This window comes from Nicotiana tabacum, chromosome 20 (genome assembly GCF_000715075.1).
Source record: "Nicotiana tabacum cultivar K326 chromosome 20, ASM71507v2, whole genome shotgun sequence".
In the NCBI taxonomy this organism is placed as follows: Eukaryota; Viridiplantae; Streptophyta; class Magnoliopsida; order Solanales; family Solanaceae; genus Nicotiana; species Nicotiana tabacum.
Window position 1 is genome coordinate 163,576,276 of NC_134099.1, and position 22,776 is coordinate 163,599,051.

Below are 22,776 nucleotides of genomic sequence, written 5' to 3' on the forward strand. Positions count from 1 at the left end.
TTGGACGGTTATTTCATAAAATTTGTACCATACCATTTTTTCCGGTTATTCTATTATGTATAACAAAAATTAGACTTTTCGAAACCGTCCCAATCATGTCGGTTGCTCTTTGGTATCGGTACGGTTCGGTTAATTTTCGGTATTTTTTTAAATACATGTAAAATTCACTAGTAGAAGTAGAATGCAATAACATATGTTTTTATAGGATTTAACAAAACTCTCTAGACATTTTTACTGTTTAAAGGGTGATGAATTAAAAAAAAATGACTAGAATATAGATACATCAACTATTCTACAACAACGTAAAAGAAATCAAACAAAGACAAAGAAAATATAAATCACACGAGTTGAAAGATATACCAAGATGAGATTCAAGAATAAAGTCTATAGGAGATAAAATATTCAAAAAAATAAATCTAAATTATATGAAAGAAAACATATTCAATACATTGTAGTTTGCTACTCATAATTGATAAAATACTTTGTGTCTTGCTAATAAAGATACTTGAAATAACTTAGTTTAAGTAGAAGTAGCATAATAGGTTTTAGAGATTAGTATTTTGAGTTTAATTACTTGTTGGCTCGTAATAGTTTTCATAATTCCAAGGCCGAAAGAAAATTAAGTGCATTATTGTTTTTAAACTTACCAAATAAATATATTTTCTACATGTAAAATTTATTCGGTACGGTTCGGTATTTTTTCGGTTTATTTTTATAAAATAAAAAACCTACCCTAATTATCGGTGTGATTATAAATTTATATAAAAACCTACTGTCTCTTAAAAGAAAACCTAAAAATCGGTTCGTTACGGTACGGTTCGGTTGATTTAGTCTTTTCCAATATGCATTGACACCCCCTAATACTAGTTCCTTTTAATTACACTTTTAAGTAGGGTTTATCTAAAACCCTGAGTTCACACTCTTTCCGTGTACACCGTACGCTCGAAATGGAGAACGTCGTCGACGAGGACGACGATTTCGGCGATCTCTACGCCGACGTCGAAGTCCAAGCAAGCTCAGCAATAAACACCGTACATATTTCAACGCAGCTTCAAACGGAAGTCAACGATGTTGACTGTAATGCCGTCGGTAATTTCAACGGTGAAAATGCAGTAAGTGAAGAGGAAGAGGAATGCGAGAGCGAGAGTGAGGATGATTTAAACATAGTGTTGAATGATGATGAAGAAGATTATGAAAATCATTTTCTCAATGAAGATGAAATTGAGGAAAATGCTGAAGGAAATGGCTCAGGACAAAATTCAAACAGCAGCGAAAACGGCAATGCAGAAAAAAACAGTTACAAGGTAGCATTAGACTGTAAAATTAGAGGGAAAAAGTAGTTTAAAATTTGAGTTTATATTTCTAAATTGTTTTGGTATTGATTAATTGTTGAACCTGACCGAGACAAGTTGGTTAGATTTTTCAACCCTAGTTGGTTTCTTCCTAGGCAGAGTTACCCTTAGGCAGCAGGGTACTTGGTGAACGAGCAAACTGACCTGGACACCACTGTAGTAAGAAAAAAGGGAAAAGAAAAGAAAGTTCTTAGATTTTGGAACATGTATAAATATCTAGAACCCAATTATTCTTGTATACTAACTTGAGGTTGTTGTCGGAACCTATAAACTTCAAATTATGGATCGACCTCGGATCATTTAGACTGTGAAATTAGAGAAAAAATGTCGTGTAAATTTGAATTTATTTCATTATTGTTTTGGTATTGATTAATTGAACCTGATTGAGTAGTTGCTTAGATATTTGGATGCTTATTTTGGTTTGCTTTTATGCAAAAGCAGGCAACGTTAGTACAAAGCGAATTTTGTATATTCTGATATTATGCCATTTTCTATTTTCCAGAAGTCTTACTTGGCAGTAATTAAGTTGAACTAATTTTTTTTATTAGAAGTTTGATTGCTTGAGAATCTGAAGATTAGGTAAATGTACACACTATTCCTATTTGTTTGGCATTATTTGCTGATCAGAGTCCAGTTAAGTTAAAATCAGACGAGAGTAATTCATTTTCTTAAAAAATTTAAAATTTAAATTTTCTGAATCTACTATATGTTACAATTATCCTCATATTAAATGGTGAAAATACATTTGCGAATGTTGCTTAAAGTATCTAAGGAAGCGAGATGTCCCAAATTTTTCGGAGTGGGAGAAATATAAATTTGAGTTGTTTCGATATTGCTTTGGGTTTAATTCAAGTGTTAAACCGGGCTAAACCGAGTTGATTGATGATATATATATATATATATATATATATATATATATATATATATATATATATATTGTTTATTTGAAAAATGGGCAGAATCATGCTTAATATCATGTATCCTGGTTTTGCTCTTTTTCAAAGCAAAGGCAGAGAATATCTGCTTCCCTTGTTTTTTGGGTTGATCTTCTTGCGATACACCTACCATCAATTGCTGCAACTTGGGAATTTACTGAAATTATCTTTAGATATTTCTTCTTGATTATCTGTTTTGAATTCTTCAACTGTTACGATTTTCATGGTGATATGTTTCTTCAGTGTTTACATGAATTAGTGCCGTTTAGCTTTTGTGGATTAGTTGTGTGCACAAGTTGGCCAGAATACAACGTAATCAAATTGAAGATGAATTAATGCAGTTATGTTACTTCATAGAGCTTCATGCTCCATATTATGATTTTTCCCTTTTCTGTAGAACACCAGACCTCCACAAGCAGCATATTCAAGTCATCTCAAAGCCGATGGATCTTCTTGCTTACATTCTTACTCTACAGCATTGGTCAAGTGCACCTGGGATAATAATGGCTACATGCAAAGGATGGGCTCAGGCTCTGCTGCTCAAAATGGACAGAGCTTCTCACTTCCTCGGTCGAGGTTAGTAAATTTGGTCAAACTTAGCCTGTAGTCTAATCTTTGGTTAAGTGCTTTCTTGTGTTTCCATTTTTATTGGAAAATATCTACATTTCAAACATACTGATAAAAGAAAAGAATCTACATTTGGAACAACTGGTTCCACTTTTCCTGGTGCATATTTGCTTGTTGGAGATAGTGTTGGTCATCTCCTCAAAGAACTGTTGTGAAATAGGTTTAACAAAGAAAACCATTCTATGTTCTTTTGAGGCAGAATATCATAGTTTTTTGAGATGGTAACATTTGTATGTATTAGTATGTAACAGTACATAGGTTGTACTGAACCATATTTACAAGAGAACAAAATGGAAGAATAACTGATCTACAATCCTAGCAGTATAGAATCTTTTCATTTTTTTATAGATATGTAATTGATCTATAATTTTTCAGGAATATCTTGGACATGAATATTGATATGTTTGAGAAGAAACCTTGGCGGTATCCAGGTGCTGACTTGACAGATTATTTTAATTTTGGTTTCGATGAAGATAGTTGGAAACAGTATTGCAATTGCCTGGTAATGAATGTATACAAGTTTGTCTTTTCTGATATGTATTATATAGTTTTTCCTTCTGTCATTTTTTTGTTCATCTTTCTTTTTGTATATTTTCCCAATTTTTGAGTATGTATAGTGGTGGTAAAGTTGCTTCTACCAGTTTTACTGCATGTCTTACATGTTCATCCTTGGTCTTGACTTCTGAAATAGGATAAGCACCGAGAAAAGGCCAAAAGGGTAGTCAAGGATTCAGACTACAAGACTTCGAAAAATAGTAAGGTAGGTATCTATGGATGATTCTCATGATTTACTACTTCTTAAACAATATGTGCAGCTTTTGTGTATCAAATGGGTTGTGAAAGCTGAGGGTGACCATATTTTTCAAGAAGTAATGTCCGCAAATGCTGGTCACTTTAGTCAGAGTAGAACAGTTTCTCCAGCCAACGAAAGTTGTTTAGTCAACAGCAGTTCATACTGTTATGTCTTTCCAAAGTTCCTATTAATCAGGATCATACACCCCACCTATATATGTATCAAATGGGTTGTGAAATTCCTCTTGATCTTTAACCTTATCTTTTCCATTATTAAAAGCCAAAATAAGTAATTGAGTAAAGGCATAGGTCTGACCCTTTTCTGGAAAGGACTGCCTAAAAATGCAGGTAATTCTTACCATAATGAGTGCACTGTTAACTCTACCTGCATCTGTATTTTAAAGGTTCTTTCTTTTACTCTTTCTCTCATGCTCAGCAGCTCTTCTTTGCTTGATTTCTTTTTTGTTAAGATGGTTTACTCGAGATGCCAATGGATTGGTTGCCACCCATTTGAGGGTGCTGGACTATGAGAACCTGTTATAGTTGGCAAAACTTGTAAAGAACAAATTACCTCTATGACGGACGGGCATTTTAATCTGAATTGAGTCGGAAAACTAGCATCTTCTGTTCAAACCATGCTGAGTATGGAATTTAAAAGGAAAAAAAATTGTAGATGTCTTTGTAACCTAGCTGTTTTTAATTTTTCTGAAATTGAACTGTTAATGATGCTTATGGTCTAAACTTGCCATGATCAGCCAAAAGGTAGAGAAATTGAGGTGGAAGAGAGCATCATTGAGCGTCAACCATCGACAGATGTGGAACGTTCGCAGGATCGGGATTCTGATGTTGTCATACAGGTAACAAACTTTTTGATTCTGCCCACTTCTTGACCATCTAAGCACTGTCTTCTCACAGTCTTGTGCTGGCACCAGATTGCTTTGCAGGATTCATTGGAAGATCCCATAAACTCTCCAAAAGAGCAGCGGGAATCACCTGAGAATGGAGATGTTGGGAGAAATGGAAGGGATTTTCTCTGTTTTAGTAGTGCCAGTGAAGATGAGTTAGCCAGCTTGGAAGGAAGAGGAGTATCAGGCAACTCTACATCTAGAAGGTCTGGGATCTACTGGTTGAACTGTCATGATAGTCTGTATCTCTATTAGATTTATTCTTTCTGGTTATTCTTCTCTTTGGACCACAACTATTTTGGAAAAGACATGTTGGTAGAATTCCCTTGCAGATTTTACTTTTTAAATCGTTGAACTTCGAACGCTGTTTTTGGTGTGACATAAGAGTTTGACATGTGATAGGTTTGCTTGCATGGTTTTGATGCTCGTAGTTGGCTTAAAGTTTTGTCAGCTTCTAAGTTTTTTAAGTTTTTGTCCCAGAAATATTTGCCAAATTCCGTCAAAATTTTCACAGATTTCTTTTTTCATGGACCATGGCAATCTGTTTCATTTTTGGGTTTCTATTAGTCAAATGTGTTACGAGAAATTGCTATCTTCACCTTTACTTTTAGGTCTTGCTTCTCGCTTCTCAGCTGGTTTTATGCTGATCTGTATTGAATAAAAATATATTTAATGGTTAAGTTACTTCATTCTCATAAGATTAGCTCTGGATTCCAGGAACACACCTGTTCGTGAACACGTGTCTATGGATTCAGATAACAACGGAAACTGTGAGTTCTCCGATGCAGATGAGCATCCCCACCGAGAGGGAACTGAATGTGATGTCTATCAAACCTCGGGAGCAATTGAATCTTCTCATGATGCGAATAAAAGCAGTGTGAGAGACATATCTGATCCAAGAAAATCTGTAATGTTGCAAGAACCACTGCATGGTGAAGGCCGACAGCATAGCCCAGGTTCATCTTGTTGTTCTCTAAGTCATAGTGATGCATCTGAAGATGGGGCTTTTCTTGACATTGAGAAATCCCATGATCATCATATAAGGTCATTACCAAATGCAGACTCTGAGTTACTGGAGAAGGGTACAATTGATTACCAGCCAGTTTCCGGAACCCGTTATATCCAAACAAAGTCTGGTGGTTCTAAATATTTTACACGAGGTAGAAAGCCTGTGCGAAGAGATCTGCTGCATGACAGAAGAAGACCTGGTAGAATGAGTGAAACTCACCTGAAAGTTGAAGATTCCCGCAAATCTGATGCTAGGATACTGTATGAAAGGCGTAATTCAACTGTGATCCAACACAGACATAGGGATAAACGGTATGCTTTTGACTCTCATGAAAGAGAAGATACTTCACATTTTAAGAGGGCAGAACCCTTTTACTGTAATGCAGGAAGATTTTCTGATTATCCATGCCGGGATTCCTATAAAAAAGATCCTGAGAGGGAATGTCAGTTAGAATACAGATATGACAACAACTGGTGTAGCAGTCGAAGCACGAAAAGAAAGCTAAATCCTCTTGAACTATCAACATATGATGAATTGTCGGAAAGAGATCAATCCCATTATGGGAGCAGACTCACTGTTCAGGACATGGACAATAATTCTTTTCATGAATCAGAACAATGGATTGATAAGCACATTCCGTATCTAGATGATGAGATACCCAGTCAACAAATGTGGAAAATTGATCAGTTGCAGAGTAACAGCAGAATGAGGACTGATGATCTTGTAACTGAATGTAATTACATCTACGATATCATGGAAGAGACAGATAACAGATATAGATCATACAACAACAGGGATACTAATATTATAGAAGATGGCTATCATGTAAATTTGACTTATTTCAGAAGAGAAACTAAAAGCCCTAATAGGGGCAAAAGGAGAGATAACAGTTCCCACGATAGTTTAAATAATGTATTTTGCATGGATCTAAAGGATGAGGAAGGGAGATTTGACGCGTATCGACCTCCATCCTTTCGTTTGTATAGGGAACCTTGTACAGCTAGCAGAAGGTGGCAGAGCCCTGAACTTCCACGTGGAAGACATGGAATATTCAGTGGGACTAGGAAATGTCAAGATGGTGGTCAGTCTGCTAATTTGACCAATTCTATTAGTGCTGATCAGATAATCAAGTATCCTGGTAATCAGGGTAATTTTAAAAGAGGAAGAAGGTACTGGCAATCTGAAGGGTTGCACAGGGTTGAAGATGAAAATATTAGGTATCAGCAAAATATATTAGATTCCGAGAAGACATCATATTCATTCAGAAGAAGTTCAAGTGACAAAAGGTTTGAGTCATTTGACAATAAACATGGACCCGATCTAGTAGAAAAGCTTTTAGATGACAGACATGTGGATCATGAAAAATACAAATTGATCAGGGAAGGCAATAAAGCCAGTCAATTTGGTCAAGGGTCTAAATTTTTTCATAGAGATAATCGGTGGAGATTCCCAAAGGGGAGAGATTCTTTTGCCACGGGCTTGGTTGTTGAGAACAGAGAGGTAATTTTGTGTATACGAATATCAAGATTGTATACTTCCATATGTAAATATGAGTACTCCATATATGTTGGGTCTTGTTCCATTGTGCGATGCCATCCGATTCTTCCAAGGTTTCCTAATTTCCCTGTGCGTTTTATTCAGTATGTTCCTTTTTCTCTGAAGTTTTCATATTGCCTTGATTTTCTTTTAAATTTAAATTTCTTGAATTGGCGCTTAAAAGATTGGGCGTGCCATTCCAAAATCATATTAAGGTTGCTTTGCTAGGAATTCTTACATTACCTATGATCAATTGATCATCAATATTCTGTATTTACTTATGGTACCATATAAATTTGTCAGTGACCATTTAGTCGGTTTATTTTCTTGATCCAACAAAAAATAGATTGTTAGTGACAGTCGTCTATACTTTGATTAGAAAAGAGTGTTTGTTTAAGAAGCATTTATCATTATGTAGCTCCAGTTGGTAGTAGTCTTTTGCCACTTGGTGTACATTAAATATCTAATGTGGTAAAGCTTTTGCAAGAAATGTGAGAGGACTCCAGTAGTTCGTTGTCTTTATAGAATTATATAGGTAGTCTTTCTCTTCTCCAACAGTGATAAGCAAGTAAAATATTTTTATATAGTGCAATGTTAATATCTGTATAGAGGATCTCTGCTAAACTAGAAAGAAAACTCACCAAATTGTATAGCTAGTGGGTGGATATCACTAAATTGTATACATGGTGAGACTTTCTATTTCTTCTGACTAACCAGATCTCAATTAAAGAAAAGAGTTTCTATTTCTGTGGTTGAAAGGGGTTGGATCTTTCTATCCTGTTTCTGGCAGATTGATACATCACTAGCACAATGTTTCTGCATGACTTCATTGATTGTTTTCTTTATCTCTAATAGAGAAACGGTTTAGGACGAAAGTCGCCTTTTGTAGCTGGCATTGGCATAAAACTTTGTTGAACTTTACTATTAGCGTCAAGCTACGTGTCCTGAATGTGCTTTTCTTTTTGGGTATCAACTATCATAAAATTGTGCTTACGCAGGAACTTTATTGTTGTAGCTCCTCATTCTAGCAAATCATATGTTCTTTCTTGACATGAGCTTGTGTACGTGGGATACCTTCTGTTTTTAGTAAAGTATTATCTTTGCTTTCATTTATTGCTCAATATCAACAAATTTGAAAATGATGACATTGAATCCTGTTCAAGAATGTGAGATGGGTAGTGAAATAAGATAAAGTAGATTGCCACACCACTGACGTTGCTGTTCCCAGTGTATGCTCCTTTTATGTCTTTGTTGTGGCCAACTTGTCTTTTAGATAGGAAATGATAGTTTTAGCCAGATAGTTAGATTCTCTAAATTCGATTTGAGAGGCCATATTGGATATTGCGCCTGCTTGAACTTGGACTACAAATGAAATCTTCTTTATATTTTAAGGGGATAGGGACTGGTAGGGGGTGTTAGGTGTAGTAGTCTTCAATTTTTCTATACATAGTTCTTGAGATCTTAAGTAGATAGTTTTCAGTTTGAGGACATAACGATTAAACATCATACCTTGTATGTTTTTGGACCACTTTCGGATACAGTCAGACCTCTCTATAACAACATACCTATATACAATACTTCACTATAAAAGCCAAGTTTTTCCGGAACCAATTTTTATGTTATGTTATAATATATGTTCTCTATAGCAGCACTTCGCTATAACATCCAAAAATATTTGGAACAAAAGACGCTGTTATAGAGAGGGTTGACTGTATTACCAGTTAATGCTGATGATCGGGTGCTTTTTGTAGAGAACCATGTCTTTTTATAAGGTTCTCTTATAAAAAGATATGGTTCTCTATCATCATGGTTTTTAAGGTTCTCTATGTGGTATAAATCTTGTATGTATGGTTTTCCCCATCTTTTCAACAAAATCACTGCCTTCATCAAAAAAAAAGAAGCTAAACACCATATACCAAAATATAAAAAGGATTTGGGATTTGCTCTTTGCCTTTTCCAGCTCTGTAGGTAAGATACTGTGATAGGCTTAGTTCCCACCCCTCCCTCTGTGGTTTCAAAGTGAGAAAACTAATATAATAATAGAAAACCGAAAAAAGATGTGGAGAAAACTTTAGCTGCATGCTTTGTTTCATGATTATAATGCATTTACTGCTGCTTCAGGATCCATTTCTTTTTTCACCATATAACCATCAACTTTACATACATTGATGCCTCATGTTAAAAATGCACTGTTATATTTATATTTTGTGTTGATATACTTTGAAAACATTATAAAGCTTTGTGATTATCCTTGTTCCCAACACATTCCGACGTCTTAAATTGAAGTTATTGGTAAACTAAAACTTGGTGTTCTACTTTGGCAGGTCCTGTAAATTTACACGTATGCTAATTCCTTTTATTCTTCACTTCTAATTATGATTTTACAAACCAATATAGTCACTGACTAAATAACTCTCTTCTATTTAATGATTTAATTTACATCCCCTTTCAAAGTTTCAGCTTTGTTAGTACTTAGTATGATAGTGATGCCTTTTAACAGTCTGGAAGTTCTCTAATTTCGTGCATGGTAAGTTTTTGTGTCATGTGAGCTCATGCACGATAAGGCGGCCTCTCTTCATTAATTGTGTAAACTATCAGGATTTTGATTTTTTATTTGTGACTCTGGATCTGCAGTCCTCCGGAAGATGCTCCAAAGCAGGGGGTGTAACATACTTTGGCAGGTATGGCTACTTGGATTCAGATAGTTATGTGTGGAGCTGAAGCCTATTGATGGAACTAACGAACCCCATTACAGGAGGACACTCAGAAGTCGAAACCTGACAACTGATCCTAAAGAAAATGAGAAAGAGAGGCTTGACATATTCTCAGATGCCCAGCAGCAAGAGTCTTTGGATATTGAAGAGGGAGAGATAATTTCTGAAGTAATGAATGAGAGAACCATTAAAAGGAGAAGCACTTGTTTTGGAAAATCGCAAGTCAGTGAAATGAAGAATTTTGCTAATGATAAAGATGTGGAGGGAAAGGACAACCCTAAAATTTTGGAGATCATGGCAAAGATGGAAAAGCGTGGAGAGCGTTTCAAGCAGCCTATTGCTCTAAAAAGTGATTCAAAGAATATCTCCAAGCCTTCCGTTGATTTGTTTACTGGCACGACTGAAGCTATGCAACCAAGACCAGCACGAAAGAGGAGATGGGTTGCAAGTGAGGCCAACTAAAGCGAATGTTTCATCAAATGCCATTGGCTGTGTGGTCATATTAGAGGATCTGCCTCTTAGTTCACCTTCATAACTGGATCTGTATAGTGGCATTCCACCTACAGAAATGGCTGCTGATGGTATATCTGGGGTTAAGAAGAATACTTTTCCCATGAAAAGAGGGAAAAAGAAAACACGTCTAATAAAGGATATTGTTGTCTCTGCTAAACTCCATTTTTCCTCTTAAAAGTATAATCGATTATTTTGATGTCAAAAGGATTTAAGTTGCTCATAGCAGGCTACCAGTGATGGTATGATTTGAGTTCTTAGAATTCCCAATTTTACAGGAGGAAGCCATTGGTGGCTCCATTGTATAATGTCTCAATTCTTAGGTTTGTCATCTTTCTTGTAGTTCCTTAAATAGGTTTTGGAAGCAGTGGCATGGAAAAAGCTGTTCTTGTTCGATGCAATGGTTCGGAGCTACAGGTTCAAATTGTCAGCTCGCATGAAATATTTGCCTTCTGCTGTACAACAGGAAGGCTTATTTTTCATTTTGCTTTCCTTGTTTATTAAGTTAGTACGTAGAACAATTGACTTAAGGATAATATAGTAAGTACAGAAGTAACATTTTGGTGTCTAGTTTATAGTTGTAAGTCGTAGAGACTTATGGGTAGTTGGAACCTTGGAGGCCATTTACAGAATACATTTCACCTCTTGGCCTGGGCGAAATTAAGAGGGAAAGAAATAACGTATGTGCTATCTGCTACTTCTTATTCAGCTTTTCAAAAGTTTTGAGTGTAGAAAAACATGTTTAAGGGACTATTTTATCGTAGCTATTGTAGTTTCCCATGGGTTTCTTTTCTAATCATTGTGATACTAAACACGGAGTTGTCATTTTTGAGCATCTACATTTTTTCGTGGTAATTGTAGCAGTAATAATTGTATTTCAGCCAAGTTTTACAGATTATCTCATGCACTTATTTTGTCGATGAGGGTTCTAGAGATCTTGAGTTTGTCAATGTAATTATCCATTTAAAAGTAACTCTTCTAGATGCGATTCAAAAGTCTTTGCCCTGCGCGCTACTAAAGTATTGCTGCAAGTAACACTCCTTGATGAGTACAGTGAACTATCATAGCTAAGGCCAGAGCATGAAACTCCGAAATGTTGCTAAATGTAATACAACTATGGTCTCATTTCAATTTGGTATACAAGCTTCTTTTGGCTCGGATTGGAATGTCACCAGGCAGAACTTTTACTAAAATGGTGCAATTTTGAGAATAAGAAAGGTCATCGGAGGATACATATAGCCTGGCCATAGTCATGCACCATGGGATAGTGCCGATGAACTATTTTAGCTTAAAGCACACTCAAAACTATTGTCTATACATCTACTGTCCTTGCATTAACAATTTCACGAGTGTCAAAGCTGGACAGAAAAGTAATTCGAACTAATCTGAATAATCCCGACAAAAACCAAAATTGATTATCCAGTTAGTAACCCAAAGGTAAACGTGAGGAAGAGTTCAGTCCTGAGAGCAATTGCAGGATGAGAGATCAAAGGAAATTGTTTGAGTGCTTGTTTTTAAGCTTCTCGCCAAAAAAGATGAGCAGTAGTTTTAGTCACTTCGCCTTCTATTGCTCATGGGGGTGGTTTGCTCTGAAAGGAGTTTCAAAACATTCACCAATGCCCGTAGACGATCCCAGATGTTCAAACCATAAAGAGCCTCCACAAGAGACTCTTGAAACTCGAATCCATTCTCAGCAACAGGATACTGCAAAAATATGGGTAAATGACATGAAGTGTATGAATGATAGAATGACTTCAGAAGATGTGGAACTCACCTGAATAGGCTTTGGTATCTTGGTTTTAATAAGAGGCCACCACCGATCCTCCACCACTGATTTTACAAGACAGCAAGCTCGCAATCCTTCAATACCAGCAAATCTTCCAAATCCACTGTCTTTTACACCACCAAATGGCAGGGACTGCATATCATTATTCAGAAGAAAGGTTGAGAAGGGGCGCAATTTGAAAAGAAACATGAAAAAAGGGATGCCGGGAAGGGGGATGGCGTTAACCAAGTAAGCAGGGAGGTCCAAAATATTTAAACCAAAGTCAGTTTTAAAGGATAAAGTTTGGCACTTTTGAGGTAGTTGGCCTTTAGAAGAGGGAGATGTCAGGGTTGGACATGGTGAAGCTTCAGGACCGATGATGGGAGCAGAAAGGTCATGAGCCTCACTAATTGAGAATGGGATCAAGTCACGAGGGGAAAGGTAGCTTTGGATTAGGTTATGCAATTAAGGGTTACTTTGGCAGTTGAAGAATTAGGGTAAGTCATGATGGAAAGGATCTTTTTGATCTCTTTTGATGTGAAGGTTAAGAAATAATAAGACCATGTGGGATCTGCATAAACTTTCAAGTAGGACAGTTAGACTTAAGCAGAATGAACCTTGATACATAAATAGTAATAATGGAGAAAAGATAATTACGGCAATCACTAATGGAGTTCTCATGCAGATGTCACAGGGTATTGTCTAAGGTTCACAAAATTGTCGCTAGTTTGTAATCATACCTCAATCATCATGAAGCAAATAGTCACATATAAGTATGCCAAACTCTTGATAAAATGCCTCAAGAGTTTGATGCCTACACTCCAAGTACCTGACACATGTAACTTGATGCGAAGTCATTGATAGCAGCCACTCCACAATGTAATTGTGAAGCTATCTGCTTAGCACGACGCTGACTGCCTGAAAATACAGCACAACCAAGTCCATATTTTGAATCATTTGCAAGCTGAACAACTTCTTCATCAGAGCTGAATTTCATTATTGGCAATATTGGTCCAAAAGCCTGCGAGCAATTAGCAATTTCCATATGGAGTTAATCAGACCACCTTTATCCCTGTAGTAAACTAAAACAAAAGAAAATATATCAAACTGATGATACCTCCTCCTGCATCAACTTCATGGTGTGATTTACGTTTACAATCACAGTAGGAGGGAAGTACTGATCAACAGCACCTTCGCCAATATTGCCTACACTTCCTCGAGCAACAATTTCAGCGCCTTTTGTCTAGGGCATCATTTACCAGGTACTGAAGCTTTTCAGAATGCTCTTGCATGCATATGGCTCCCATGTCATACTTCCCAGATAGAGGAGGGCCCTACAATAATATTTTCAGTTTTGATTATATAATTATTTTAGAAAATTGGACCACATCAGCAAAATCACTAATATTAATGTAATTAACAAGAGAATAAGTAGTTTTATGCTTAGGCTTCAGGAAATTATTATGTATTTATCTCTCAATTCTGGGCAAACTCATACTTATAACGCTCACAATTAGCAGCATACTGGAAACTGAACAAGGATGAACATGATATATAGGGAGCTGAACATTCAGATAAGATCAATAAGCTATCTAACTAAGAAGTCAAACAACCATTATAAGCAAAATGCTGTCCCATGAAGAATAAAGATCTTATAATGCATCGAGTTGAAAATGAGGCAAAAAGGAGAAAAGATACGTACAGCAGTAACCGATTTCACAATTTTAACTACTTCAGCAACAAAAGAAGAGTAAATGTCCTTGTGAACATAAAAACGTTCTGCACCAGCACAATTCTGCCCACTTGATTGGAGAGCTGCTCTGGCAGCAACTTGTGCAACCTGCATTAAGTTTTATTTCATTAAAGGCTCATGAAATAAAGGTATATAAGACAAGAGGGGTTGCTCTGATGGTAAGCAACCCCCACTTCCAACCGAGAGGTTGTGAGTTCGAGTCTCCCCAAGAGCAAGGTGGGAAGTTCTTGGAGGGAAGGATGCCGGGGGTCTATTTGGAAACAGTCTCTCTACCCTAGGGTAGGGGTAAGGTCTGCGTACACACTACCCTCCCCAGACCCCACTAAGTGGGATTATACTGGGTTGTTGTTGTTGTTGTTGTTGTTGTTGTTGTTGTATCAAGAAATTAGCACCTCCATTATCTTCTTTCTTTAATTTCTCGTAGAGATTTGAATGATCTTATCATAGTGGAAAGTAATCAAATGTACTTTATCCCCAAAAAGAAAGCAGACTAGAAAAATTTATACATGTGGCACATCGGCATCTTCACAGACAATAAATGCATCTTTTCCACCAAGCTCAAGGGTAACTGGTATCAGTGTATCTGCAGCAGTCCGCATAATCTGCAGAACACAAAGTCAGAACATCAGGATTTATAAAGCAGAAAAAAGAAAAATAAAAAGAAAGGTTAATCAAATTAAAGCTATCGAGAAGATGAAAAGGGAATTTAAGTTGCTCCACATAAGATATGAAAAGATAAGCCCTATTCAGGGTGACTTACCTTTTTGCCCACACCAGGTGATCCAACAAATATCATTTTGTCGACAGAGGATACTAGTGCCTCTCCAGTTTCAGCAAAGCTGGCAAGGAAAATTTGATAAAATGTATGCCAAATCAACCCAGAGCAAAGATGATAAATGCTCTATAAATGCATACCCAGTTATAACTTCTACCAAGTTCTCAGGAGCTCCGACTGCAGCAAGAGCAGTTTGAATGATTCGCAGATAGAAACACCCAGACCAACTGGCATGTTCTGAGACCTAAGGTAACAACGAGGGGATCTCGTCAAAATCAAAACCACTGCTTTTTAGCATTTTGCTTCTGAGAGGTTGTATATTTTTCAGTTTTAATTGTATGTGTACATATTTAAAGTTCAAGATGTGACAACTACGTTTAAGTATGCTCATCTCAAATATTTTCCAAGTGCATACCATGTTGCTAAAGTTCTATCCATGAGCAAACAGGAACCGTAGATAGTTGGAAAGGAAAAATGAAGACCTTTATCACAATGCTGTTCCCTGAGAAGACTGCAGCCAACATTGGATTAAAGATATTGTGAAATGGGTAATTCCACGAAACAATAGCACCAACAACACCAAGAGGATAAAATTCCACTTTTGCAGTCTTGTGAAGCATTGATCTCCCACATGAACTGCAAACCACAACATTTAATCATAAATTTCTTTGCCCTTCTAGGTATCAAGGGCTGAAGCCATGGAAGTAATGGATCCACTATTTTAAAGAAATGCAAGTAAGAGAAACCATTTGCATGACATACCGGTATTCAGGCTTTAGCCACTTTTCACCCTCTGAAAGAAGCCAATGTATCTTTTCACATGTAGTCATTATTTCTCCCAAGGAGGCATCTACCATTGTTTTTCCAGTATCACGTGAAGAGATACTAGCAAAAGTTGTTCAAAGAAATAATCCGACAAGGTCAAATAAAAATAGGAAGATAAATAGTAGTTTAGTGTAAAGAAGAGGCAATTTAAATGCAACTAACTCTTAGACTAAAAGCTAAAACTATAGGTTGTCATATGCGAGAGAAAGAGAAATTGGATAATGATAGGTTTTCATAATCATGAGATTCATCTGTTATTATTTTTTTATGACCAATAAATCCCGAGGGCCGGTGGCGCATGGTTTGAAACTCTATCGATAATGGGCCCTCCCCTCTATCTTTCTCCACTTAAATACCATGCTTTTGTCTGCAGCATTGTTCGAGCATGTGACATGCGCTAACCTATGCATCACTTTCTGAGCTCTTACCATTAGACCAAAGCCCTGGGGGCGAGATTCTTCTGCAGATCTTTTATTTGTCTATCTTTGATATTTCAATAGTTATATTTAGTATTATTGGACAGAAAACTTTGAATGCAACCAAACACTTGGAATAATGTCACTGGCATAAAGTTATGATCTCTAAGAAATAGTTTTTTTTTTTTTTGGATAAATTGGGCAATAGTTTAATAGATTTTCTGCACTTATCTCCTCTTCAATTTCGTAGTGTATGATTGCGAAACGAAATTATGTTCAATGGAACACTGCTCCTGTCTCCAAGCACTTTCTATCTGGACCACCACAAGAATTGTCTCAACTATGGGTCTCTCCTGAAACACTTTACTGTGTACACCATGTTAGTGTATAAATCAATAACTGATAATATTTCATTTGGAGGTCCACCAATATTTGGTCACGAATTGTACCTCACATCCATAAAAACTGACATATGCGTCAACATGGACTTCAGCATATAGAGTCTTCCAGCATCACTAACTCTTCTAAATTCTTTGATCCGTAAAATGATGTCCCAAAAAGAAAGAATCCAGTCTAATTCCCTAAGTTTTTGCTCGAATATTGTCAGTTTAAGAGTTTACTGCTCCTATACAGATGATGTTGAAGAAACATAGGCAACAACTACCTTAAGCATTTCAGTATCTTTCATCATGCACCTTGAACATATTTAAAAGTGTCATTATTGTTGGCAGTGTCAAACAGCAGTTTTACATGGTAAGTGGCCCTTACTTGCATATAAGGTCTTGATGTTCAATAATATACTTTAGAAGTATACGCAGAAACAGACGTCTTTGCTTGAAGCTACTCTTTGCCCATATCTTCTGAGCTTTCCTTGCATGTGCAACCCGCTCCTTAACCTGAGCATAATTTAATTTGTTAATTGCATTTGGCTTGCATGTAAAGAGGTATTTATCTACAAAAGACTGCCGATGCTGGTTTTAGGGGTGAAAAACAAGGAAATTAATACGATTCCAGATATGAGGTGGAAAAAGCTAAGGCAAACCACAAACCACGGGGAACCTCCACCACTTTAACTATGATAAGGCCTACGCTGGTGAAAAAGTGTGCCAAATAAGGATTATTAATTCTGACACTAATCTTAGCACACCTGTTTGGTTTATTTGTAAGAACAAACCTATAATCTTGAAGTTCATGTATAAGTTTATGATCACATAAAGGTTCTTACCTATGTTGCGGGGACTCTCCAAAATACTGCCGCACCCGTGTCGGATTCTCCAAAAATACACTGCTTTTGGAGAATACGACATGCACCCGGCGATATTTTCGGAGAGTCCGAGTAATATAGGTTCTTACAATAATAAGTGGCGGGAAAAGAGAACCAGTGAGCTGATTGCTTAATCAAATCCCAATAATATGACTCAGTATTTTTATGCAAAATTTCATGCAAAATTACTACATACTTTTTGAGAAATTACAGAGATTCTAGATACTGAACCATGTAAAAAGGATGGAGGAAAAAGGGGAAGTTAGTTTAGTGCATGACACAAGATATTGACATTTAGAATAGAGGAACACAATTAGTACATAAATCTGACCTCATCAGGTTTCAGCGCTGGTAAAAAACCCAGGTACTTCATTGTTGCAGGTTCATAGCACTGAACTTTGTCTGTATGCCTTCTCGAGGGAATCTAAATGAGCAAAATTCGTCATGAAAAGATACAAGTGTCACATTCTTTTCTTTGTGGAATGAACCATATAAAGTTCCACAAAAGGTAAGAGGGCAAAGTTCTAACAACACAGACATGCACACCACATTAAAACTCAAACTGTGTCATCTGACTAGTTCTCCTAAAGAGAAATGCCTTCTTGATAGTGTAAATGAGTTGGAAGCGCTAAGACCTAAGAGCTACTCTCAGTAAGATGTGAAGCTGTAAATTACATAAAACTCATATTCCCAGTGTGTTCACTAAGACAAATATTTTCCCAATAATTTTCAGTGTTCAGTTATCTTGAATTTTTGAAAATGGTTGCGGAATAAACTTATTTCCATCGAAAGAAGAAAATTGACTTCAGAAACTTACTGACGGAGATCATTTTCTTTCACAAAATATCCCCATTCTGCTACATATCTTTTGCTTCAACCAACATTCAGGCTTTTTTGACAACCTTTACAAAAACACCACAAAAATACGATCATCACATTCTTTTCGTTTTTTTTAAAAGGTGATGTTTTGGCCAACTTGTGCACACCTAGGTTAATTCATTAGATACTTTCTATTTCTCACCAGTACATGTACCATGTAACTCAGGCTACCAAGCTTAAGCAGATAAGAATAATTCATCTAGTATAGCTTATGTTGGGACTTTAATCTTGCTTCCCAAGGTTGCCCCGACCGTTAGACTTCCACCTTGGGGAATTCAATCCCCATACTCTATCTACCACCTTGTATGATATTATGATTATAATATACCAATTGAACATTGTAAAATGTTCTAGTAAATGATTTCTAATGTCAATGTGAAACACTTTCCACAGGAAACAGCTTTACATTCTACCAAACACACTTCCAAATTCAAATTGTTTTCTGCAATACAGTAAAATATCTATCACTACAGTGCCTCCTCAACTAACCACATTTCAACCAAATCACGCCATGAAAAACATTTCAAACATAAAAACGACAAAAAAAAAATTAAGCAAAACACAATTCGACACTATCTACTACTACTACTACTACTACTATTACTACTACTATTATTATTATAATTAGTATTTGATAGTAGTGCGCGGCCAGCTTGCGCACCTCAACTATTTCAACAGGTACCGGGTAGAACTCTTCCTACCAAGGCGTAGGCGGATGAGAAGAAATCACCTAGTGCTTTTTGCCTTCCCATCTGCCTGAGCTTTGATGGGTAGAGTTATCTGGTACTTGTCCTGGTGGGATGTACCCGATGGAATAGTTCAACACCATCAATAATATCAACATAAAGTAAATGTACCAAAATTCGACTCTAAGCAAAAAGCATTTCATTCATTACTTACATAAATGAAGCTGTTCTCTTTCGTGTGATTCCCATCGTCCAACACTATAACACCAAAAATATCATTAAAATCAACGAATTAATACATGTAAAAAAAATAAATCAACAATACAGCTATCAATAATAAGCAATTTGAAAGTAGTGCAAAATGCAAAATACGACGACATTTTGTTCGAAGCCTTACCGTCGGAAGTGTCGACGTCAATGGAAGGGACATTGGAAGGAATGAGCATCAACAGTAACTTACAGATCGCGAATGCGAATACAATTACAATCAGCGCCCACCAGAACGCCATGGAAGTTTCGGGAAAACTCTAGAAGCTTCGGAGAGGGAAATGGCCAAATCGAGAAGAACGTTAGGGTTTTACGCTACTCTTTAGAAGGAATATTTGAAATGAATCTCCATAGCCACAAAGAAAAAAATAAGATTCAGTTCCTCGCTGACGTCGCTTTTCAGTGTTTACATTACTTTTTAGTTCACTAATTATTTAGTCACTGCTAGTTTTACCGCTTCTAAATATGTAATGATTTGTGATAAGTAAATTTTTTCAACAAAGGCTAGTCAACTTGTACACATTTTAGATCTTAATATAGGTAATTAATGTATGAGTACTTCACTGGGTATATGAAGGGCTCTCTTGTAAAGTTGTTGCTACGTGACCACAAGGCTAGAGGTTCGAGCCGTGGAAATAAAATATAAGGTAAGACTGTATATAATAGACTTCAATTATAAGATTGTGATTTATAGGAAGTTGTGGAAGTCGAGTATTAAGGTTGTAGGTTAGGAGGTAGTTGGGACTTGTCTTACTTATACCTTTGTGACTAGTCTGATAGGGTTTTTATCTAAGATACCTAGTGTCATTGTTGTGTCATACTATTTCAGTGCATGACATATTCAATAGCTATCGCTTTACTTTGCATTTTTCTTCGGGATTTATGTTCATATTTTTTCTTATTATTTCTGTGGTGATACTAATATTCTCTACTTTTGTCCTTTTGTTCTATTGAGCCGAGGGTCTTTCGAAAACAGTATTTCTAACCCTTCGGAGTAGGGGTAAGGTCTGCGTACACACTACCCTTCTCAGACTCCATTAGTGAAATTTCACTATGTTGTTGTTGTTGTTGTTGTATATATAGCTTTAATAAACATAAATTATATTTTAAAAGTTAAAAAATTGAGGTACAAATTTACATCTAAAATTAAATACGTTTGACCTCATAATATACTTTGTTATTCTCTTTTTATGAGTATTTTTCATTTGTCTAAGCTTTGGCCGCTGGATATTACCTGTATTTGGAAACAATAAAAGAGAGTAACTTTACATATATGCAACTTAAAACAAAGTCTAAGAATATTTATATTCTTTTGTTACTCCAATACTGTTTCCAATTCAAGATTCTTAGAGAAGTAATTAATAAGCTTTTCTTTGTATTAATTCTTTGCTTTCTGACAAAACAAATGCTTTTCTCTAAATGAAGTAAACAAATGAATTCTCCTATCTGTGAAATTCATAAGAAGATATAAAATTTTATTTTTAGACACAATTAATATAACACCTACCAATCATCATATTCCTTTATTTTATGGTTTGTCATCATCAACATATTTGGATTATCTCTTTAATATCATTGCTGCATTCATCTGGTAAACTTATTTCAATCTTTTTCAACCTTTAATTTCATCTATTTGCTTCTCTTTTTCTTTCTTTTTCACCTTAGGGATAGTGGAGGATTTAGATTAGATGTATCGTAATCGACATAATTCACTTATCTAGCTCAGACTAGATATATGTGTTCGAGACATATATAAAAAACAAAACGTACTCTGACTCTAAATCTTGAATTCGTCGATGCTTAAAATGGTTGTTAGGGGTGGGTGGTACACATTCAAGGTTTTTGAAAGTTCTTTTTTTTTCTGCAGGAGTTTGGTTAATTCAGTTATAAAGATTAATGAAATAAAAATTTTGTAGGGAATCAATTCTACTAATGTCTCAAGAAAAGATGAAAGAAGAAGATATATCCTATACAAATATCAAAACCAAAGATCATGTGTTACTCGATATCGTGCAAGAAGAAGAAGATCTTGTACAATCAATTGGCGAAAAGATGAAAAATATCTCAAGTTTTCATTGTATCAACAGAGTTCCTCTAGAAATAAAAAAGGGAAGTGAAAATAGTTACTCTCCTAAATTAGTCTCGATAGGTCCTTTTCATCATGGAGTTGACACACTTAAAAACATGGAGGAACAAAAGTGGTGTTATCTCAACACGCTAGTTAGTCGAAAACCAATAAACACACAACCCATTTTAGAGAATTGTGTGAAAGCACTTAGAGATTTAGAGGAGAAAGCAAGAAAATGCTATGGAGAAAACACAATTGATCAAATTGGAAGTAATGAATTTGTCCAAATGATGTTGCTTGATTGTGGCTTTCTCATTGAGCTTTTTATCAAGCTTGCTTTAAAGGGTTATCGACGTAGAGATGATATATTCTTTAGCAATTACGAGATGTTTTTTCGTTTAAGATGTGACTTAATTCTACTCGAAAATCAAATCCCCTTTTTTGTTCTACACCAAATATTTCACTTAGTTCCAATTCCTAAAGAATGTAATTATTCCCTTATTCAACTTGCTTTACTCTTCTTTAGAAAATTAATTCCAGGTGAAGGACTCATTACTATAGAGAAATTTGGCCCTAAAGTTCACCATTTATTGGACTTGGTTCACCAATGTTATCTTCCAACAATTCCTCAAATTCAACCAAATGGGGTACAAAAGCATTTGCACAATGTACTACATCTTCATGCTGTAGGGATCAAGTTCAAGAAGGCAATAAGTGAAAGTGTTATGAATGTGAGATTCACCAAAGACAAAGTATTGGAAATCCCAACTTTGAAAATACACAACTACTCTGAGATTTTATTCCGAAATCTGATGGCACTGGAGCATTTTGGTTCAACAAGTATGCGAGTGAGATATCTAGCGTCTGATGTTCGTACAACAGTATCCACAACTACTTTACTGGCTCACAGTAACATTGGTTCGAAACACGTTATGTCTTACGTTTACCTCATGAAATCTCTTGTAAGGTCTGCAAAAGATGCAAGCCATTTAATACAGAGGGAGATTTTGGACAGCAGTTTATATAATGATGAAGAGATTTTTCAACTGTTCCATAAGCTTCATGTAGAGTTTGATGTCAAGGATTTCTATTATAGTGGACTTTGTGAGAAAGTTAATGGATACAAGAAGAAAACAATGTGGAAAGTATGTTGCCAGAAACTCAGCAATGTATATGAAAAGACTTCCTAAGGAATTGCAGGCTTGACTGTTTTCTCAGTAGTTTCTATTTTTACTGCAATTTTATTTTCTTTACCAGCATTTTTACTGCACCACTTCTGAGAAATTTGAGTTTTCAATCTCCTTTCATCATTTTCGTTTTGGTATACACCATTATATGCAGATTCCAAATTATCCCATTAAAGGAGTGTTTTTTACCTAGATTCTCTTCATTCCACAAGGCTCGAACCCGAGACTTCTGGTTAAGGGTACAGGGATCTTATCCATTCCATCCCACCACAACCTCAAACCCGAGACTTCTAGTTAAGGATGAAGAGATCCTATCCATCCCACCACAACCTCAAACCCGAGACTTCTTGTTAAGGATGGAAGGATTCTATCCCCCCCCCCAAGTGATTCATGAAAAAGTTGATGCAGATTGTAGCCAGACACCTACAGCTCCTAAGATACAGAATTGTAAGATTCCATTTAGTGACTCGGAATAATCATCAAACTTTTGAAGTAGTTGGCAGATTAGAAA

At 36.1% G+C, this 22,776-nt stretch overlaps 3 protein-coding genes across 4 annotated transcripts; 2 read left to right on the forward strand and 1 right to left on the reverse strand.

The window, feature by feature from the left end:
* The first annotated feature begins 879 nt into the window (after positions 1–879).
* On the forward strand, positions 880–11,133 carry LOC107775990 (uncharacterized). Its single transcript, XM_016595797.2, has 9 exons — positions 880–1,304; positions 2,685–2,863; positions 3,290–3,416; positions 3,606–3,674; positions 4,462–4,563; positions 4,639–4,817; positions 5,329–7,120; positions 9,791–9,837; positions 9,912–11,133. The coding sequence occupies exons 1-9, from the start codon at positions 948–950 to the stop codon at positions 10,330–10,332; spliced, it is 3,273 nt and encodes a 1,090-aa protein (XP_016451283.1). The 5' UTR covers positions 880–947; the 3' UTR covers positions 10,333–11,133.
* A 407-nt stretch (positions 11,134–11,540) lies between these two features.
* LOC107775989 (aldehyde dehydrogenase 22A1-like) lies at positions 11,541–19,511 on the reverse strand. Its single transcript, XM_016595796.2, is given in 15 exon segments — positions 11,541–12,084; positions 12,155–12,298; positions 12,975–13,166; positions 13,263–13,385; positions 13,387–13,479; positions 13,848–13,985; positions 14,405–14,500; positions 14,659–14,737; positions 14,814–14,917; positions 15,156–15,309; positions 15,436–15,558; positions 16,683–16,810; positions 17,510–17,602; positions 18,958–19,001; positions 19,141–19,511. Coding segments are annotated over 15 exon segments (1,779 nt in total). The 5' UTR covers positions 19,253–19,511; the 3' UTR covers positions 11,541–11,928.
* Positions 19,512–20,506: 995 nt separating this feature from the next.
* Positions 20,507–22,712, forward strand: LOC107775991 (UPF0481 protein At3g47200-like). 2 transcript variants are annotated; one of them, XR_012703869.1, is made up of 4 exons: positions 20,507–20,601; positions 20,927–21,947; positions 22,057–22,295; positions 22,420–22,712. XR_012703869.1 is itself a non-coding variant. In XM_075241066.1 (1 exon), exon 1 carries the CDS (start codon positions 20,943–20,945, stop codon positions 22,266–22,268), a length of 1,326 nt encoding a protein of 441 aa, XP_075097167.1. In that variant the 5' UTR covers positions 20,837–20,942; the 3' UTR covers positions 22,269–22,409. The 2 variants fall into 2 exon arrangements, 1 of the variants encoding a protein (XP_075097167.1); XM_075241066.1 differs by lacking the exons at positions 20,507–20,601; positions 22,420–22,712 and having other exon boundaries at positions 20,837–22,409.
* The last annotated feature ends 64 nt before the right edge of the window (positions 22,713–22,776 follow it).

Excerpts from the sequence above, each read along its gene's own strand:
- LOC107775990 (XM_016595797.2), top strand. The coding sequence starts at position 948 with ATGGAGAACGTCGTCGACGAGGACGACGATTTCGGCGATCTCTACGCC. Across the intron at positions 3,675-4,461 it reads AGACTTCGAAAAATAGTAAG|CCAAAAGGTAGAGAAATTGA; the intron begins GTAGGTATCTAT and ends TGCCATGATCAG. Across the intron at positions 4,818-5,328 it reads GGCAACTCTACATCTAGAAG|GAACACACCTGTTCGTGAAC; the intron begins GTCTGGGATCTA and ends TCTGGATTCCAG.
- LOC107775991 (XM_075241066.1), top strand. The coding sequence starts at position 20,943 with ATGTCTCAAGAAAAGATGAAAGAAGAAGATATATCCTATACAAATATC.